The sequence below is a fragment of the Apteryx rowi genome, unplaced genomic scaffold (genome assembly GCF_003343035.1).
Source record: "Apteryx rowi isolate R43461 unplaced genomic scaffold, aptRow1 scaffold_594, whole genome shotgun sequence".
NCBI lineage: Eukaryota > Metazoa > Chordata > Aves > Apterygiformes > Apterygidae > Apteryx > Apteryx rowi.
This window is the reverse complement of record NW_020450865.1, coordinates 272852-294572: the sequence shown is the minus strand read 5'-3', so window position 1 is coordinate 294572 and position 21721 is coordinate 272852. Positions and strand designations below refer to the sequence as shown.

Here is a 21721-nt window from a genome sequence, read left to right as displayed (position 1 = left end):
CCTGTAGCACAAGTACTGGGTTGGTGACTTCACTTTTAAAACTGATCACCTGTTCCCAGCATGGAGTCCTACATTCTTGTGCTCATCTTTGATGCAGGGCCATCATAGTGGTTAGCAAAAGAATCATTCCATTCTGTGGAAGTAAGGCACAGCCTTGAACTCAGTCAGTGGTCAATATAAGCCTTATGTAAGTACAGTTTGTTGGATCTCAGATGAAAGCAAAATATAAAACAAAAGTTCTTCAAAACACTTACTGGGATATTGTATTTTTTCCTTCAATTTAAGCTCCAATTTCTTTGTTTTTTTCTTTTTATTTCCTTCTAAAGGCTGAGGTGGAACAAAGAAGTTCACAAGTTTACCCTAGTGCAGACAACATTAAATAGTGTTAGAAGTTCACATCTCTTCATTGTGATTCTGAAGTTCTTTATTAATCTTTTCACATTTGAAAATAAGCATGAACTGCTACAGAAGTGTGCAATCTAATTATAAAAAAAACACTAAGAAAAAAACCAGCATTTTACATTCTGAAGAAGCCAGTAACTCACTGACTTGAGTTTTGTAGGACATGTTGCCTAGATAGCTCATTTTTGGGGTACAAAATGATACCTATACAGTTGAGTTTCTTGATCAGTGGTGTTCAGCACTCTACACTGACAACAGAAAGGGAAGAGTGGCCTGGATCTTCCACTACTTCAAAATTCAGCTGCAGCAATCTATAGTTTTAAGTGATGGAGGTTACTGATGGGGGGCTGGGGAAGAATTTACATGTAGTTAGAAAGACAACAGGAGGTAAGTAACATATGATGAAAAGCTCCAATTAGTTGTATAATAAACTAGTTTTTCTTTTTAGGGATTTCCCCCCAAAAACATTTACTCTGTTATTAGTCATTCAGAAGCAGTGATCTAATTTAGAGATGTATACTCAAGAACCTGGATATAAAATTAAAAAAAACCCAAACCAAATCTGAAACAAATCATCCAATGCCAACAATTCTATCATTAACTGTTTTATAAAAGTATCCACTGACATGTCACTCTGCCCTGTCCAACAGGTTGATTGGCAGATGTCTTAAAAAGTAACCTTCCACTGAAGTTACAGACACTGTCTGAGCCCATGGTGAGTTGAAATACCTGGAGTAACTATGATACTACAGGTCTTACACAAGACAAGAGTCATCCAGAAAGTCCGATTTGGAATAAACCACTCTTTTTTCAGCACATGCTACAAAGACAAGATATTTATATTTAAAGACAAAAAAATACAGATGAAGAGAGGCCTTCTGGATCAGTGGATTAGTGCCCTTCAGTCACAAGCAATGTCGTATTATCCTGTTCATAAACATACGAAAATATTAGCCAAGATGTCTGTCCCAACTATTCCTGTCATGAAACAGTTGTGAAATTCTTGGTCCCTAGTTTCTGTTACCAGTATTGACCTGCTGAGGCATTTAAGAATCTTTTTCTCTCTTTGAGAATTGGGTCTTTTTAGTTGATAAAATTATGAGCAAGTAGGGGATCATTATGAACAGATGTACAATTGAACAGACTGCCAAGAATTTAAAAGAGCGGATCACACAGAAGTTATGAGAATCTAGTTAAAGGTAGAGATTCCCTCCCTCTGAAGAAACCACAGTATTTTGGTCTTAGAGAAATGTGAATGTGCTGAGTTTTCACAGGATGTGTGAGGAAGAAAGTGAAGAGAGCAAGATGGAAAACTGTTGTTAAATACATGCTAAACAAGCCAATAAACAAACACATTTATAACATGAAATAAATGGTGAGTAGAAACCCCTATTCAGAGTAATCTTCCCTATTTTAGTATAGAAGGTTTGTCTAATGGATGTTTGATACTCTCCAACAACATGAGGTGAAGGGGGAGAACAATTTCCAACACAATAGACTAAATCATAGATTTATACACTCCTGGTGGGTGTGTAAACTACCAACAGCCTATTGACAGTGTAGCTGCCTCCCAGCCCCATATATCAGTGGTAAACAATATCGGTTGCTACTCATGTATATCATTCCACTATTTATGCGACCAAATATCACACACCAGAAAGCAGAAACTTTCATTGTAATTTAATCCATCTTAAATTCTGGACTTTTATAAAACAGAGAGCAATAAACTCAACAGAAGAAATACATTTCACTATTTTCCTATGAAGAGTACTTTCTTCATACTAAATCTTACCCTAGTTTTCTTACCTCAGGTAAGGTCAGAACATCCTGTTTAACGTCTTGTCGGGTATGCGTCAGAATAAGAGCCAACACCTCTACTGTTTTCCCAAGACCCATCTCATCTGCCAAAATACCTCCAGGCCACTGAGGTCCAGCAATTGGATATTCACGGATAATACTAGAATTCAAGTAAAATCGCAAATCAAAATCAGTGACTGTAGAACGGTGTGACAGAGTAGCACGTGTTCAGGGACACAGCTGCAGCAAGGCAAAGCTTGTAGGGAAAGGCAGTGTCTTTGATATCAGCTGAGCTTGACAAAAACTAGCAAGCTTTTTGTGTGTATAATCCTGATTTGAAGAGGAATGTGTATGCCAGCAAGTTTTTGGGTCTCTTCCCCTCTTAACAAGCCTTTGCTTGCTAATCTTCAGCTATCATAGCTGCAACATTAGTCTCTGAAAGACAAATACATATTTATATTCCCGTGTTAAAGATCTGAAAGTTATATGTTTGTTAAAAATAGGGAAAAAATTAAAAAGCAAATCAGCAATCAAAAGATTCTATTCTAACCAAATTCATGAGACAACTGAAGCAAAACTAGTGCATGCAACTACCCAGTATTCACAAAAAAATGCCTCCTTTGTTTAGCTTTTAAAAACCTTGGAACAAAAGGTCAAAGCTGCCAATGATCTAATTTAAAAAGAATGTTAATCTTAATCTTAAAAACAAAAATTTGCATTAATTAATAAAAATTAATAAAAAAGCTTTAAGAATTTTATCTTCAATTTAAGATTTACTTATTTACCTCTGCATTACATACTCCAGTTTCGCTTTCTGCCAAGTCAAATATATCACTTTTCAAATTCTCTAGTTGCTAATTGAAAAGCTACAACTATTGATTATTTTATATTCTTCAGGTAAAAGCTAAAAGCTGCTAGTAAGGTTTCACAAAGCACAACTTTGAGGTGTTCTCAGAAAGAGATAACCACAGAAACCTACCAGCCAGTAAATGGATTATAGTAGATTTTTGCTCCATCTGGAGTGATGACCTCTCGCCATAAGAAGTGCAGTGCATTTTCTACAGAGAAAGAGGTCGTATTATTATGAGGTTTCTCTATAAACAGTACAATACTCAGAATTGCTCAACCTTACTGTGACATTTAGAGAGAAAAAAACAAAACAAAACAACAAAACAAACACACAAAAAACCCAGACCTCTACCTCCACAGCGCTTCATGACTAACAAGCTAGCTCACCTGCTGGTCAAAGTACATTTAATTTATCATTTACTTACCAAACAACTTTTACAAAACGAGTAATGAAATGATTAACAAAGTTTCTAAATAAATAGCAAGAAAGTGTTACTACTGACAATGCAATGACACTTTCTTTTCAATTCTGAATAGTATTTTAATTAGGATATAAGTTTTCCAGACCCATGTACTTGCCACTGCTAGGAGTGCTTATGAAGTTCTCCCGGTGAAGCATCCAATTTACAGCCTCACTTTGGTAGGGCCTCAGAATAGGAATTAACGCAGGATGCTGCACATCCTCTCTCAGTAATTGGATGTCCTGCTGATGTGTACGCCTTACAAAGTCATAAAGCTCTTCAATATTTTGTCGCTCTAATTCCATGTCAGATTCTTCGTCATCTTCATCCAGCACATCTGCATACGCCAAGTTATATAAAATACATAATCTTAATCACTGCACCTGACATGGCTAGCAGCAGTAAGCAACAGTGAGTACTACTTCCTAAATGTTAACGTTAACATGATATGGACATCAGAGATGTACGCAATCACTAAAGCTCTTCCTTTAGAATTTAGGGATAGAATGAAGAGATCTTATTTATTTAATAAAGATCTCTGCTAAACATTTCCAGCTGCTACAGCATTACAAATAACTCTCATTCTAGATTTAAATGTTAACATGGGTTTATCTTCTTATAGAAGGGAAAAACACAGTGGGTTGTCAAGTACTTGTACATTCTTCACAAAATAAAGCCTTTCTGGATAAAAGATATGTTAAAAGACAGAGATTCTCTTTAGTGAGTTTCATATTAATTTTAAATTATCCATCTGAATGATAAAATTGTAGCAATACGATCTCACTGAATTCTCATGACTTGCATCACTGCAAAAATTCAGTCAAGACATATTAGAAATTATAATTTCATCTCAACAGAAGCATGTACATTCTTAGATGCTTAGGGCAAAAGGCCTTGTGCATGTATATTTTGAACATAATCTGTATATATCTGCATACATAGAATTTAATCACTCTAGAACAAAAATTCATGAAAAATTCCAGGCTCAACTTTTTAACAAATTGAAGGAAGATGAGGCAACAAAAGACTCGGAGGACAAGTTTTAACAGTATTTTAGGTCTCTAATGAAAATCATGGGTACCAATAAAAATGTTTTTTGTACGTACTTAGGAATAGTTGTACAATATTACAGTTCAAAGAATATTAACCCTAGCTAGTAGTGTAGAAAGAATCACTTTGCAGCATTTTTCCCCAAAAATGCAATTTAGAAGCAATTTAAGGCTGGTGGATTCAGCACAAGGCAACTTTAAGGCATACTTAAAAGTATAAGATCATATTAAAAGTGTGATGCCTCTCACTAAAAAAGAAATATACCTGGCACAAACACCAGAGAACTTAATTTTAAAAATAAGAATTTTGGACTTCTATTAGGACTCTTTCACAGAGAGAAAAAGCATACTTTTAATTCAAATGAATGGTAAAAGTGACAAACGGTTTCCAAAAGAAAGAGCATGATACGATGTGCCTATATATGACAGGCATCAATGCCCTCCCTAATACTTTTAAGTCAATGGACCAATTTTAATACATTTCACAGGGGGCAGAGAATTCTGAAAGACAATAAGTTCCTACAAATTCAAGAGAATAGGTAACTAGATATCTAACACCTCTAAGGCAAATAAGGCAACCGGAGTGCATGTCATGTTATTAATGCCCAACCAAGGTAAAATCACCAACTAGAGCATGCAGCTTTGGATATCACAAAAGCCATTCAAAGGGATCCACTCACATAGATTCTTCACTTCACGGAAACTACAGAGAAATTACAGTATTTGYGGAGTATAATTCTGACCAACTAAGCTGATCAGCAATGACATCTGTGGTTACACTCGGTGAAGTAACAGTTTAAGTCTCACATTTCAGAGCACAAAAAATTGACTTATATATAAATTAAGCCTATCCGGAATTTTATGGGGGAACAAAGACAAGAAATGTGCTTTGATGTTTTTTATACAATTGGATATGTTCTGTCCACACCTTTTTTGCTTTGTTCATACCCTCATTTCAAATATTTTTTTCTGATTAAATAGCTTTAAGTACCATAGAGAATTTTAAATGGACGCTAAGGAAGTTAATCTCTCTCCCAGGTGCTTACCAATAGTGAATATTTAATTACATTTTTGAAACTGTTGAAAGCATAATTCAATTATAAAGCTTTCATCACTGTATTTTTCACCTTTCAGAAACAGATGGTATTATACCATCTAAAATTCAATTGCTCTGATGTTGCGTTTCAGAAGCAAGTATTCTAATTAGTTCTTTTAATGACTGAATGAAAGCTGTTATTGCATCTGTAGTACGACCTTTTAGTTTCATTTGTAGGGTAGTTTGCAGGTTGTTTTAACATTGAATATACCTTTAGGTTGAATACAAAAACACGTCAATAAAAAAGTAATCTTTTCCCTCTTTATTCTAGATAATGGAAAACCTGTTGGTTTACATTTTGAATTAAAAATGCAATACAAAGATTAAAAACCTCTTCTTAAGAATTTCTTCTTCTTCTAAGTTTTTCAGATTAAGAGGAGGCTAGCTGGATTTATAAACAATTTAGGCTTGTATGTTCACTGAAGCAACAAGAAGTGGCATGAAATACTACGCAGCAGATACAGGATACAAGCAATTATAAAAACAGGTACTTGCAATAACGAAAGAAATCTCTATAACCAGATTTCTCAAAAAAAGTGGTTAATTCTATAATTAATGCTCAAAAATACATGAAGCTTCTTACATATTAAATATTTTTTCTTATCAACTCTTTTACAGATTTTAAGAAGTACTGCTCAATAAGGCATCTATCCTATGTTTGCTGTAACACGAGAGAGTATCCCTATGCCATAAAGGCTCGAAATCAGGAAGAAGGACATCAATGACATGAATACACTGAAGAAAACATTATATATATATTTATATATTTCATATACATACTTACATATATATATATATATATATATATATGAAATGTAGGGATAATGAGAGAGTGTCCCTCATTTGTGTAATCCTTAAGACTTTGATCATGAATGGAGAGAAGTAGAAACCCTCATCTCTGAAATTTGTGTAATACAGAATTAATTTGATATGGCTATCTACAAACCAAAGTTTGCAGTTTTACAAAAGTTTGAAGTAATTCTGTTTAAAAACAGATCAAATCTAAACAGACTGAACTTCTAAATTTGGAAATGATGTTTCTTAACAGGAAAGAATTCATTGTTAAAGAAACAAGGCTATAGCTATCTTAATTATTTTAAGTTATATCAGAACACATATGCTGAAAAACTATAAAAAAAAAAATTTACCTGGTTTCACAATGCGTAAGCACCTCCCCTTCCCTCCCAAACCTTCTCCATTTCTGTGATATGCTTTATTCCTGAATATGGAGCTTAGATGAACACATACTGTGGATTTATATAGTGGCTTAATGTTCCTGTTTTGCTCTCTAGTACTTTCAGGATAATCCTTTACCTTTGATTTGGTTGGAGTGACACTAAGCACTAAGTTGATGCTCTTCCTGAACTCTAACAATCCCAATTGTAATGGTTAGCAAAGAGTCCATCATTTTTTTCTAATGTGAAATCAGGATTTCCTTCTCCTTCTGTATCACTTTATATTTATCTGTATCAAATATATACTGAACCTCCATTTTATTGCCTAGTCATTCAGCAAGGTCTGTTTGCAAGTTTTCAGTTCTCCTTCATCTTTATTATGCTGAATAATACAGTGAAATTTGCTGATGATATCACTTCACTACTCACTGTATCTCCCATGGCATTAAGAATATATTAGGCAGCACATGTCTTTGTAGGACTTCACTGGTGATCTCCATTCACATGGATAACTATTTCTACTCTCCATATCCTGTATTTTACTTAGTCATTTACCTATGCTAGTACTTTCTTCTATTTGGCAACACAGTTGCTTTATGAACCTGAGCTGACAGACCTTGTTGAGTGACTTCTGAAAAGGCAGGGGGGACATATCAACCCAATCACCCAGGCCTACATTTCTGTTCCAGCAAGTTTGTGGGGCATATCTTCCTTTTCAAAAGCTATGTTTGCTCTTCACCAGTAAGTTAAATTTAACCATGTAGTCCATAAATTCTATTCTTCAGTGTACTCGGGACAGATGCCATAAGTTCCAGTAAAAGAATATTTTGTATCTCAAAATGTAAAATGAACAGTAACACAATCTCTTTCCTAAACTCTTCCACAGTGAGAAAAATATGCAAAAAACTATTTCCTGCTACAGCAGGACTGTATTTTAGCATTCTTTTACACATCTTAGTCATCTGTCAAGTCTGTGGATTCTTTTGAAGATACTCTGCTTCTTATGCGTTTATGATAACATGTTTTTCCTAATGCATTTGAAACTTTATTATTCATTTTTATATCTTAAAATATTTGTTCTTCAGACTTCTTTTGGACTTGCTTTATTGTGCTTTTACACTGCCAAGTTTTATGGTGCTTTCTATTATTTCAGTCAGACTACTCTCTAGCTTTTTGAAGGGTAAGTGCAATAGGTTCCTTTCCTAGATATTTAGTTATACTGGCCTTCTGTTGGTATTTCTCAAGCCTTTTCTGATAGTTGCACGTTTGCTCTGAACAATGCCTGCTGCAAAGACTCTACTGTTAGCTGCTCCTTTTTGCTTCTTTTTAGCAGGTTTCCTCATTTTTATACAATTCTGCTTTTTGAAATAAAGTACAATTACAGGGTGTCTGTGTTAGGGGGCAGGAGGTTAGGCTTGTTTTCCCATGCAAAAATGCTGAAACCCAATATGTTATAGTCATTGTTACTGAACAACTTTGCAAATAAGATTTCAGATCAATTCTACACTCAGGACCAAAAGCAAGGGTTGTTCTTTTTTTTTTTTTTTTTTTTTTTTTTTTTTTTTTTTTTTTTGAGTTCCCTAATCCATCACACAGTAAAGTGGTCACTGATCATGCCTAAAAATAGAGTTTGCATCATTGCTGAGTATAATTTGGCAAACAATCTTCAATTCCAAAATAAAGACAAGGTATGTAATTATCACATGTAAGGAAAATTATCACATGTAATTAGATGCTAATTAAGTTATGGTCAAATTACTGATCAGATATTAATATGGTCAGAATTACCTAAAAATATTACTTAAAAATACAGTTACTCTGGATGGCAGGAACAACTTACCTTTCTTCCTTATACTTGAAACTACTTGAAGAGAAAACAAAGCACAACAAAGCAAAAACTGACATGTTATTCATCAGCATTCAACTGAATCACATTACCTGGAATTATAAAACTATAGAACTTTTCCATGAGTTTTTGAATCAGCTGATTAGCTTTTTTGGGTCTTCCACCTCCATCACTGAGAAACTCTGGTTTGCTTAATCCAGTTTCCAGAAGGTGAATTCCAACCTGTGAAGTGTTTGTAGAGTTAATTATTTAATTAATTTATTAAAGTGCCGAGAATACTATAAACAGAAAAGTATGAAAATGAATAGTGGTTTTATACCAAAAACACCATAATCACCAAGTTTTGAAAATTAGCAGATACAGATATACTAAATCTACTAAAATCACTGTACAGAACATCCAGTATGTTGCAGGTAAAAGCTTCTTTGATTCCTTCTAGTAATGCATCAGTAACAGTGCAACAGTAAAAGGTCTTTGTTTAGAAAAAATACACACTGAAAGCATTTGCACAGTTATGTAGACACAATATTTTTCATCATTTCATAAAAATGCATGGTCGCTGCCAGACTTTGCTGTTCACAGAAGTTATAATTCATATAAAAAATGAGAACTTTTTAAATACATAGCAAAGAGAATAAAATATATGAACCAATACCTTTAAAGTTTGAGCCTCTCTTGGTCTCTGATAAAGTCCAATTATTTTTTTCTTCTGCAGCCATCTCAAGCCTTCCAATATTTCACCACCTAAAGATGGTTCCACCAAAATACTTTGTTCATAAGCACCCAAGTATTCTTTTGTTTCATTATTGTTCTCTTCTTCACTTCTTGCATGAACACAGATCTGCAGCTGATCATCAGAGTCTCCTCTCATCAAAGTAAAACTCCTTTCATGGAATTCCTCAGTTAGACTTTGCTCAGGAGGAAGATGAAGAGCAAGTTCTCCCAGCAAAACTTTCCAGGAAGCATCCTCACGGTATGGCAAGACTATAATATTTAGCTGTACTGATACAGGARTCAAGGTGGAGCACGAGTCTTCCTCAACATTAGTTGTCAAAAATGTAACAGATTTTGAACCACTGTGCTCTTTTTGAATGAGATCTTCATCAACACTATCATCATTTATAACAACGAAGGACACTGAGGAAGTGCCTGGACCTGGAAGGCTGTCCTCATCAGTCATATCATCATCTAATGTTATCACCTCATTTCTCCGGTCTTCATGCATATTCCAGCAGAGCTGTTTCTTCTTCTCCTCATCTACTTTTGATGGAGGTGCATGTTTTCGACGACTACTCATTTTGTCCTTTCTCAACAGTATTCCCAGTCTGTGTGAGATGAACTCATATTAGGCAATGATAAATATTGCAAAAATTAAATACTCACATTGAAATTTTACTGTGCAGTCACTGCTGAACTTGCAAAATTTTCAGACAGAGCCATATATGCTAAGAAATCTACATGCTCAGTAGCCACTTAGTTTTACAGAGCAATTTCTGTCTCAATGCCAAAACATTACACAAAGCTAGGCATGGAGCATTTGCCTCAGACTGTATTTTACCATTTTGTCAGATGGCTACAGATTGAGATCAGCAGGAATGCTGCATTTCATAGCTCTTACTCAGAGCAGTTCTCCTGTTTCTGAGCACTTCAGAGGTGAGTGCTTTAACTATTGGTCTCTAGTGCCAGCCTGACCCTACAAAAATGTGAGTTTTTACAGAAGTGAAACAACTCCAGCAGAGAGATTAATAGACAATCTGCATCTGGGTACTAACAGCTCAAATGGAGTCATGTCAGGTCCACAGTGTGGATTCAGAGTTTTTGTACATTTCTTGTAGTTTTTTTAAAAATGTTTTTTCTTAAGCTGTATGATTAGCTGAACTAATTATAGTTCATCTAATACATAAAAAAAATATGTAAATTGCACTTAACCCAAAATTTAAAAAAACCTCCTTCTACTAATCAGGTCTGCATGTGCAGAGAATACAACTCCTAACGTATAAACGAGATGGACGCGCTCTATTCAATTAGATTCAAAACGCCACGGCCACAATCGTGCCTACTGCGTAAAGCAACAACGCTGCAAACAGCAGCAAGTGACAAAGCCTGCGCTGGCCTGGAGACCACCACAGCGCACTCGGACGCTAACCTTACCTTCCGGGCCGTGCAGCAGAGGCTCCTCAGCGGGAAAGAGCCGGCACACACCGAGCAGGACGGCGCTCCGCCGCGCCTGCGCTCCCGCTCTCGCTCTGCAGCCAGGGCTCGCTTCCCCCAACACGGAAAGTTACTCGAAACTTGGGAAAGACACCCAAGCGGGGGATTAAGTTTACTTTCCAGGAATCAATATTTTCTCTCCCGGGACTCCGTGACGCGGGGGTACCGGGGACGTCAGGCACCCCACGTTTTGCCCACCCGCCCGCCGCTGTTGTCGCCGCCGCCCCGCGCCGCCGCCGTTACCACAGGCCCCGCGGGGCGCGCAGAGGCAAGGGCCGAGAGCGCGCCGGGAGCCAGGCCCAGGGCCCGTAGGGCGACCCCGCGGCCGCCCGGGGAAGGCCGCCCCGCCGCGCTGCGCTACAGCCAGCAGGTCACAGGGCGAGCACTGCGGGGCGGCGGCGGGGCTCGCTGCCCATCGCCCTCGCGAGTCCGTCGGGCCGGGCCCGCCCCGCCGCGGGTCCCCGGAGCCCGGAGAAGGGGTGGGGGGGTTGCAGAGCCGCCGCCAACCGCCGCTGCGGGGGGCTCCCCTCCCCCAACGTACCTGGGTGACTCGGCGGCGCGCGCCCCCGCGGCTCCCTCCCTCCCCGCCCAGGACCGGCCGTCACGTGACGCCCGCGGAGCAGCGCCCGGGGGGGGGGCACACGACCCCGCCGCCAAGAGCAAAGGGGAAAGGGGCCTCGCGCTGGGGGTGGGGGGGGGAGAGGAGGGAAGGAGGGCACGCGGGTGCGCGCGCACCCGGCCCGGCCGGCCGGCGCCCAATTGGGTCTGAGTAAGGTGACAGTTCCTCCCCGACCCCACGCCAGCGGAAAGGGGAACATGAGGGCGAAGTGCGGCGCATGCGCAGACACGCCCGCGACGCCGCTGCGGGGCAAAGGGGGCGGAGACAAGCGGCTGTCTGCCCTCACTGGGGCGGGGCTGAAGGAGGAGCGGGAGCGAGGCGCTGGCGGCTGCGGAGGCGTTGGCGTTAGCGGCGTGCGCATGCGCACGGGCCCACCGCCCAGGGGGTGGGACGGGTTCGTGTGAGGACTTGCGGAGTCTCGGTGTTTAGCCCGGTTTTTACGAAAACGTTTTAACACAAGCCTGCTGTTTCGGGAGAGGGAATGCGCTAGGTTATAGCCATGAAGAATGGGGCTAAAAAAATCCACACATTTCGTTTTTGACGCTGTTCATTTGTTTTCCACAGATAGTCATAAAGGGTAGTGGAAAAATCCCATTTTGGGGGAAAATAATGACAAATTTTTGCACGAGTACTCACACCAGAAGTATTTGTATCGTTGCTTTACAAGCTCTTTCACTTTTAGAAACCATCAAGGAGCAGAGGAGATACCATATTATTTCAAAAACCAATCACAGACTGAAAAAAATGAATTGGAGAAATGATTTCCTCAAAGTAGCAGTGATGATGGAAGTTTTGAGGCAATCCTTGAGCTGAAATATATTTTCAAATAGAAAAAGAAGGCTATTAAACTGTGTAATAAAAATTATTTTAAAAAGCAGGTGCATGGGCAATTTTCTCTGTAAAAAAGCAAAAATAGTCCAATGAATTGTTGACTGCAATTATCACTTGAATAGAAACTATGAAAACATTTATGTAATCTTGTGAAAGGGGCAGATCCATCCTTAGGAACTTAGAGAAACGGCTGTAAATACACAAATCAGAAAACTTTTTAGAATAAGAAGGTGACTTTTTTTTTTTCTTCTAGCAACTGTTTAGAACATTTGTTCATGTTATGCCATGCTAGTTTGATCTTTTTAATTCACAATGCTTAGTTTGCTATGTGACCATTTGACATTCCTGTGTTAAAATTGTCTTAAAAACTGTCACTCAATCCTGTTGCAAAACTGTAAATTACTGCAGAACAAAAGCTAAAAGATAAGACTTTAATGTACATTGATAACTGGAATAATAATAAGAGGGGAGCTGAAAAGTGAACACGTCCTATGAGGAGCAACAGCTAAAAATGTGTCTATACTGTTGTATAAGTTCTGCTTTATGCCAGAGCGCAGCTCTCCTTACCATCCCGTGCTGCCCATTAGCTCACACTTGAGCTCATCCTGTGCTGAAGTACACAGCTCACTTCTTATTGAAAGTCATAGATCCCCAGACATTAATAAAGCTGTTTTCTGATTACTATCTTTAGTATTACATTTGATGGCAATGATGGATCCTTATAGGTAGTCCTTTAGGCTATATCAGTATGGCCTCTATCAGGCATGCCCCTGAATAAGGGGGAGCAGTTCCTTGTCAAGTGGCCAAGCAGAGTCTAGCTTGTGTCCAAGGCCTTCTCAAAGAAGCTACTCCCATTCTGCATTTCAGCAGAACTGATCTTCAGCTTGAGAGGTATCCTGTAACCTTTTATGTCCATCTTTGCTTTGCTCATGTCTGTAATGACCTCTGCACACTCTATATAAAGGCACAAGCCTGACATACCTCTTCAGCCTCTCTTCACGGCAATTGCTACAGCCAGACAGTGTGCTGTTACTGTTACTAGTATATCTGGGGAAGCTTAGTGTCAGAGGCCCCTCTTCAGGGCCATCCAAACTCAGAATAAGAAGACAAATGATCCACAATGGGCTAGGTAAAGTCTATATACCTCAGGTTAGAGAATGAAGACAAGAGGGATTGTTCCAGCTGACAGACTTCTCTTTTTCTTCCCATTTCACATTATCAGTATACCCAGACTTGTTCATCAAGTGGAGGAGGCAGAGCAGCATGATGCTGGTGGGACTCCTTCATTCTCACAGATTCAGGTGATCAACAGTGGGTGCAGAGCACTTGCACAAGGAGCCCCACTTTTGAGGTCCCACATGGGGGAACCTACACTGCTCTAGACTTATGGCAGGCATACTTTTATCTCAGCAACCATAAGGGAGTTCTTCTCCTCTGGTTGCTCTGACTCCTACCAGTGGAGTGCGCCAGTTCGGGATGCAAAAATCTGATATTCATAATACGCAAGGTGAACCTGTGCATCATCCCTTTATAGTGAGCTGCTTACCTACGCACGTAGTTGAATGCTGGGATGTGAGAGTGAAATGTATTAGCTTCACAAATTCCTAGAGAAGCGCATAACTTGAACAACTCACTATTTTACTGTTTAAGTCAACAGCTAAATCCCAACAGGCACATCCAGAAATAAAAGACCTCTGCAAACAAAAGGAAGGGTCTTCTAACATGATCTTTTCGTCAGGACAAAACCAGAAAGCCTCCCAAGGCAACTCCAAACCATGAGCAATGAGCATTGTGATGTCCTACTTCATTATGTGTCTGAAAAGTCTACTTAAACATGATGGATCTACCCTGACAACAACTAGTATTTTTACTGTTCAGAATTTTAAGTCTCCAGAAAAGCTCTTTGTGAGAGTGAAAATTCTGAACTTCTGAAGGAGCTCTGAACTTTTTGCACAGGCTCTACTTCTGCATCTAGAAGCTGATGAATCATTCGGAGAATAAATTTTCCCATTCTCCTTCAAAATGAAAAACCCACTACAGATGTGTCAGCTCTAGCAGTAACTACTTTACATCTCAAACCAGTGGAACAAACTTCCCTGGGAACTGAGGACCATCAAAACTTTTCCCTCTGAAAGTGCAAGGAACATATCTTTGATTCTCATTACTCTAATACAAATATGTGGCAGCACAAAAACAGACTGAAACAACTAAAACAAAAAATTACACCGCATATTCTCCTATGGGAAAAAAATGTCAGAAAAAAACACATGACAGATGGTAGTCAGATCACTCACCCATTATTAGAAACTGCTCAAACAGCATACAGTATAAGAATCCATGTAGAAATGGCAGACTACACTTCATGCTTCAGCAAGCTTTGTTCACAGGCTAAAGGCTGTGAATCTCTGAGAAGTTTTCGTCTGTCAGTGTTCTGTGTTTCTATATTATGCATGTCTTCTGTTTAATGATTTCCTACAGCTGCTCTCCAGGGTTTGGATTTGTGCTTTCTTTGGTGGTGATGGCATTTTTTAAGGCTTTCAATACAAAGCACTGGTGAAAGTGAACTCCATTTATTTTCTCACCTGGATATCATCATAAAAATTAGTAAGCAATAAAGGAACCTTTCTACTTTCACAAGAAGGAGAAAATACAATGGCACCAAGAGGGTGTGTGTTCTGCATCATGCTTTCTGTCTGAGCCTCTTGTTTTCTCCCTCTCCCATTCTGTAGCAAATATCTTCTTCAGTTCTCAGGATAAATGAGCTTTATTTTGAAATAGGGGTCAAGAGCAGGTGGAAGAATGCCCATTTCTATTCAGCAGCTAATGACTAAGGATCCTAGTGATTAGTACCTACTAATTTCTCTCCTGTTCTAAAAAACTGGAGTGCTTGAAAGAAGATAATTGCCATTTAATTTAATGAAATAGGAAGGAACGGTATAAAGGGAAGAGAATATAACATAAAAAGTGATCGTGTGGGTTTTTTGACCACACTTGTGAACATAGGCTCTCTTGTTTATGGATGCAGATTCCCCTTTGCTCACAATAGCAACTCTTAAATCCCAGGGAGAGTAAGCGAATAAAAGCAGGAGACATGCTGCTCTGCAAAGGGTTTCTTTTTTGAGGGAGGATGGAGGAGAGAGAGAATAGCAGTCAACGTATGAAATTTTAAAGCCCTTCCCACCAACATTTTAATTGCAAAAGCAAGTAGAAATTTTCTGAAGAAAGTCAGAACTGTGTTTGTCTCATGATTGGTTCTAGTGGCAGGAAGTGTTAGTGGTTACAACAAGAGAATAAAACTGAGGGAAACTGGACTATATTCACTGCTCTACAATCATTGTACATTATGTTGAACAGCTACCTAAGTATCTACGTGCCTCAGCAAACTAGGCAGAACACCACTCAGTATGTAAAGATCTTTGCATTCCAGAGATAAATCTATTTGTATTAGTAAAATCATTGTCAATAATCTGTGCCTTGGTGGAAAATTATGTCGATAGGTTTAACTCTCCCCAGCTTCTTTAGTGTTGGAGTTGTAAAGTAATTTAGCTGTGATAATGGGACTTTCAAAGTGTTTGTCATATAATTGCTACCATCCACAGTGCAATACTGCTTTAGGCAAGAGAGTAGAAGATTTCAATATTTCTCAGAGAGCTACAAAGAGCAGAATACTTTTCTGTGCCAAAAGCAATCATGTAAATCAGTGGGCTAACTCCCCAGCATGCACAGAATAATATGATATAGCCACAGGATTCTAGGCCTCTTTTTTTCCCACTTCTTCAGGGCTTCAGTTCTGTTTCTTCAAAATAGTAAAGTTCAATATATCACTAATGCACTTCTATCTCTCACCGCAGCATCTCCTGGAGGAATCTACCTACACCCCATGGAATAACACTCTTCAGGCCATCTGTCTCAAATCACGTGTATACAGAATTCTTACACACCCTTGTCCATCTGCCACTCAGCTAAACTACGTGCTGGTTTTGTGAAAACCAGGTGATATACCTGACCTCAAGACTGACTGTAGCAGCTGATCAGCCACTGGTGGGAGTTAAGCCCATCTCCCTTTTTCCAAGAGAAGAGGACAGTTAAAAAGATATCTAAATATAGAGCAGAAAAAAAAAAAAAATCATGTCATTGCATCTAGGACATCATCTACAGTTACTATCTCAGATTTGGACTCCAGTTCCTGAAGTTATTTAAATATATACCTAAATAAGGCATTTTCATTGCTTTAGTATTCCTTTTATGAACACTTGTTTTTTTACTTAACAAAAATGTGTGAAGGAAAAGTATGCAGTTCCTGTGAAAAAGTGACCCCCTTCCTCTAATAAAACTAGAAAAAATACATAAAAATTTGTTATAAAATCATTACAAATATTAGGAAATTTAGGCTCAAAGTATAGATGTTTATAATGTAATATACGGCACACTGGTTTAGAGGAGGGCTGAAGAAGGGCATGCATGACAAGAATATCTCAGATATCTGCCTTTACTTTAGAGATACCTCACTTGGCTGTGAAAAATCCTTATTTTCACACTCTGGCAAGAGAAGGTTTAAATTCAGTACTGTCCCTCTTACGTAAAGATTAAGCCACTCAAAACTCTTCTTAATGCAAAATTTTTCTCTGTGATCCACACCACGGATAAAAAGGCAATTCAAAGTGCACATTAAAACAAAAATGTGCAGGCTTCTGGGACTATTTTCTTTTGCCCACTTTCCTTAACAAAGAAGTGAGAAGTAGGCTCTGCATTTTCTGTCAAAGGAAATATGAACTTCATCAGAGCATCAGGATGTTATATACCTGTGTTATAAAATATTCTTGGGAAGTACAGAAAGATCTTCTGGAGTACTCAGGCCACAGACCAATATATTTATTTAATACAGTTGAAAACCTGCTTCCAAAGGTGTTTTCTTTAAGATTAATAAGGTTTGGTCTGAAAATGAGTTCATAAAGATCAATGTAGCTTCATAAAAGGAATATTAATAAACCTTCTCTTCAGAGAAGTGTTACATTTAATTATCTACTTGAAATTCAACTCTGAACCAACGTGGATTGTTACATTRACTCAGAAAAAGCACCAAGTTTTACATAGTGGTAATATGTGCATTGTACACCATCCAGCCTTTGAGCTTAGGGAATTCTGAGCTCAGGGAGCAGATAAATGCTGAATCACATACTGAAAAATACTTGAAATAGTGGAGGAGATACCACAAAGCTGTCCACGAACTACTCTCATTAATAGGTCTGTTGCTGTTCTTCAGGGTAGTTACACTTTATCTAGATGTTTTTGGTGCCAAACAGCATTTCTTGTACAAGACATAAGAATATTTCTAAACACAATATATGATGTAATTAGATAAAGAAACATATGTAGCACTATACCACAGGGGAATTACAATGAAGAAGTTCTGTTGGCCCTTTTTGCCATGAGAGTGCACTGCCAGCCTATGTCCAACCTGTTGTCCACCAGGACCCCCAGGGCCTTCTCTGCAAAGCTGCTTTCCAGAAGGTCGGCCTCAGCCTGTACAGGTGCAGGGGGTTATTCCTCCCCAGGTGCAGGACTTGGAAATTCCTGTTGCTGAACTTCATGAGGTTCCTTTCTGCCCCTTTCTCCAGCCTGTCAAAGTCCCTTTGAATGTTAGCACAACCATTTGGTATATCAGCCCCTCTTCCTAGTAGTGTATCATCTGCAAACTTGCTGAGGATGCATTTGGCCCCATCACACAGGTCATTAATGAAGATGTTAAACAGTATGGGCCCCAGTATCAACCCCGAAGGACACCTCCAGTAACTGGTCTCCAGCTGGACTTTCCACCACTGATCACAACCCTAACATCCTGACTAACCCATTAGCCTCTCCCTTGCCTTTCTCCACCCAGCCAAACCCAGTTGCATGTATTGTTTTATCTGTAAAACAATAATAAAAAATTCCATTTCTACTGTACTCTCACCAGGTGGATGCAAATTCTGTTATGTAGCACTACAGTTAGAAAATTTGTACGAAGTTACAATAATAAAACAGTGCTTCAGCCTAATCTCCCTCCTGATGTCAGTGTTCTGAGGGATTTTGGTTTTGGCTTGCTTTATTCTAATGTATTTTCTTGTATGGTGTCCACATTCCCATCTGCATATCCATGAGACTGTTTATACTTCTTAGTTGGAATTAATAGCATCCACCCTCTCTGACTGGGGAAATGAGTCAGCAAAAATAACTGTGCACCAGTGAACACAGTCCCAGGGAAAAAACACCTTGTCACATAATAAAACAATGAAATATTATTTTTCACAACTCTGTGTGAGCAAAAATAAGCCTCTGTAATTGAGGAGGTAATTGGGAGATGCAAAGAGATGGAAGAATTTTATTTGAAAATGACTGAGAGAGGAAAAGTAAAGAGATCAGAGGAAAAGGTGTCCTCTATGCTTTTTCCAACAAAGTATTACTTTTCATTAACTACAGTTTGTTTCTCTAGGCGCCTGAAACAGAATATAAAAATGTTGCAAAAAATATTCCCCTGGGATGCCTATGGAGTTGTAGCTGTTCCTAAGAGATGAAATCCTGAGTGTGCAGCACAGATGGAAAGTGATAAATGATTAAGATGTTATGGGATATAAATAACAATACTATGATGTTGTGTGTAGAGATATCAGCAAGACAAGGAATACTTGTCTTTTGGCTTGATAAGCATCTTATTCATGTATTATCTCAAACTGCAACAGTTCTGGTCTCTGCCCAAAGCGTAAGTAGGTGTATTTCTCTCAGGGTCCTGAGGCCATCCCCAGTCCTGCCTGTCCCTGCCCCTCGGTCCCTGCCCCACGGTGGTGCCTGGGGGGCACTTGGGCTCTCTGTAATTTTAAGATAGATCCAGCACCACACCAAGGTAAATGCATTGATAAATATTATATCAGAAAACTTGAGCATAAGGAGATAAACATCACCAGTAACAAAATAAAGGATAGATTATTTTCAGAGAACCAGCCACTTACAGTTACTCATAGTATAAGTTCTTCACCAAAAATGATTTAACCCTGGGTGCCAAGTTTTTTTTAGATTTGCTACCCTGGTAACTCCAGAAGAATTATCTGCATCCATCAGTGTTACTTCAAAATTTTCCTCCTTATTCTTAAGACAAATAAACACCATAGTTTGAGATGAGTTACAGGGAAAAAAAAAGAAGAAGAAAAAAAGAAAAAGAGAGTAACATTTGCACAAAGCAAATGCTCAAAATCTGCGAAGAATTCTTGTCCCAACTCTTCAGACTTCAGAGCTTTCACAGCAGGGTGCTGCCGAGGCAGCCAAATTTTTCAGTTCAGCATGACGGGCCTCATTGGTGGTTGATGTTGTTCAGGTTTGGTTTGGTTTGACTTTTTGGTTCCACCTTGCCATGGCAATAAGTGCCTTCCACACCTGTCTTGCAGCAAAGCAATTCTCTCAGGAGCCTGCTGGTTCTTCCCTATCTATGCCTTGCGTTTTTTTGAGATTCTGGTGGAGTTGTTTGGAGTAAAGTAGCTCCCAGCCGAGTGATCATTAAGATGCCTGCAAAGTAAGATAATGTAAAGGATAATCTGCTGTAAAGTGGTCTTCATTGTTCATTCTCCAAATCTAGACACTTCATTATCTCATAGTGCTGAAATATTATATACTAAACAGGTAGCTTTTTCCTGTGTAGCCACTTGCAATATACAGTTATCATAATCATTGTACATTATTATGCAGTTCTTTCGATAAAGCAAGAACTCAGTCTAATCAAAATTATCCCATAAACCATATAAAGATTTGGTACTTTCTGACATTATCAAATGCAGACTGCTTTCAAAGGAAGGGTTTTGGAACAAATTATCTGCACTATAAAATTAAAAATAACATTGAACTGAGTAGCAGCCTCCTCTCACCCACATTTCATATATCCAACCAAGACAGTTAAAATGGGCAAAGAGAAAAGACAGTTTAATGTGGAAATCTAAGGAGTACAATTTACAACTAGGAAATGTGAAGAGACTCTTATGTAACACCCCTTGGAGCTCTTCCACACTCTCATATGTACTCTGTATCCTCAAGGAGTCAATATGAAATCTGGTCATGCAGCATCAGGTCTTCCTTGCGGCAACAAATAGGTGAAAATGTCTCTCTCCTCACCTTTGAAGATCTTTAACTAGAAAGTATATACAACAGTGGAAAACATAGCTATGATGCTTAGAAAACATATGAGCTGTTTTCTATATAGAATAGTAGTTCATTTGAGTATTTACTATGCGGATTTTTTTAGGGTTTATTTATTCACGAGGCTTTTACTGCATTAGAAATGAACAAACAAAATTAAAAATGGACTAGACAACTGAAGCTGAAGGCTGTCTTCTCACCTCATATCCCTGAATTCTTCCCCTTACCCTCCTCCTCAATTTCTAAAAACAAACAAACAAACAAACAAACAAAACTGCGGTGGCACAAAGGTAAAAGATGTGTTAAATGAGAATGGAGTTAAACATATGCCTAAATACTCTTTGTAATTAGGCTCTATATGTTGTGTCATTAGTCTATTTGCATGTAGTCACAAAATRGAAGCAAATGGGAAAGGCTTTTCTTGCAGATTTAGGCTGAATATTCAAATTTTAGGATGATATAGAAAATAGAAAGACTGAAAATGTTGTATAAATGATTTGAGTGGAGCATATCAAATTGTTGGGTAAAGGAGAGTAAGAAAAAAGAATGATGTGTATATTTGCTTCCTCTGTTGACAGTGGTTAAAAGTTAGAGAAAAATAAAAGCCGAGTAGGAGTAAGATGTTCTATTAGGCTAAAAGATCTCATGATAGATCTGAACAAGCCAGTTTCCTGAGATATGAACACAATGCAGTGAAGACAAACTAAGCACAGGTACCATTTGAATATCAAAGACACAGTAGGAATTAAGATGTTTCATATTTAGCACTGTCAAGTGCCTGTTGAATTTAAATAAAAACATGGAAATCAGTAGCTGCCTGTTGTTGTAGTGACAGTCAGCAGCTGTCAAATCAATTGAGCTGGTTTGAGGTAATTTATGGGGAACTTATGGTCTGCAGCTAAAGAAAATTTGCAGTGGTGATGAAAAAGAGAGGTTTCAGAAGCTGTTGCCAGGAAAAACAAAAACAAAAACAAACACATTTGCTGCCAAGAAAATGTCCTCATATTTAAAATAAATGTCTATGCCATGAGGTTAATATGTGCTTATGCAACAGGTTTTTACACCCACAGTATTAATGATCTGAAAACTGTCAGGCCACCTTGTTTTAAATTCATCAGCATGAATATGCAGATATGCTCTAAATAATACAACTAACTGCTGTTTAGAATGTTCCCCTAAAGTAAATTCTCTTAATTTACTGAAACAAAAATCCATTGCCCATATG

At 38.5% G+C, this 21721-nt stretch overlaps 1 protein-coding gene across 14 annotated transcripts in view; it reads right to left on the bottom strand.

Moving 5' to 3' along the window:
- The window catches only part of SHPRH (SNF2 histone linker PHD RING helicase), a 64001-nt gene extending 52484 nt beyond the window's left edge, over positions 1–11517 (bottom strand). For 3 of the 14 annotated variants that reach the window (XM_026082807.1, XM_026082811.1, XM_026082814.1), the window contains exons 1-7: positions 10827–11090; positions 9331–10000; positions 8768–8897; positions 3616–3846; positions 3179–3257; positions 2209–2359; positions 255–360 (exon numbers count right to left, since the gene is read on the bottom strand). In XM_026082807.1, coding sequence (XP_025938592.1) covers positions 255–360; positions 2209–2359; positions 3179–3257; positions 3616–3846; positions 8768–8897; positions 9331–9972 — 1339 coding nt within the window. In that variant the 5' untranslated portion in view covers positions 9973–10000; positions 10827–11090. Of the gene's footprint in view, positions 1–254; positions 361–2208; positions 2360–3178; positions 3258–3615; positions 3847–8767; positions 8898–9330; positions 10001–10826; positions 11097–11427 lie in introns of those variants that run through there. The other 11 variants (XR_003256171.1, XR_003256170.1, XM_026082816.1 and 8 more) reach the window with 8 other exon arrangements.
- Between the last annotated feature and the right edge of the window lie 10204 nt (positions 11518–21721).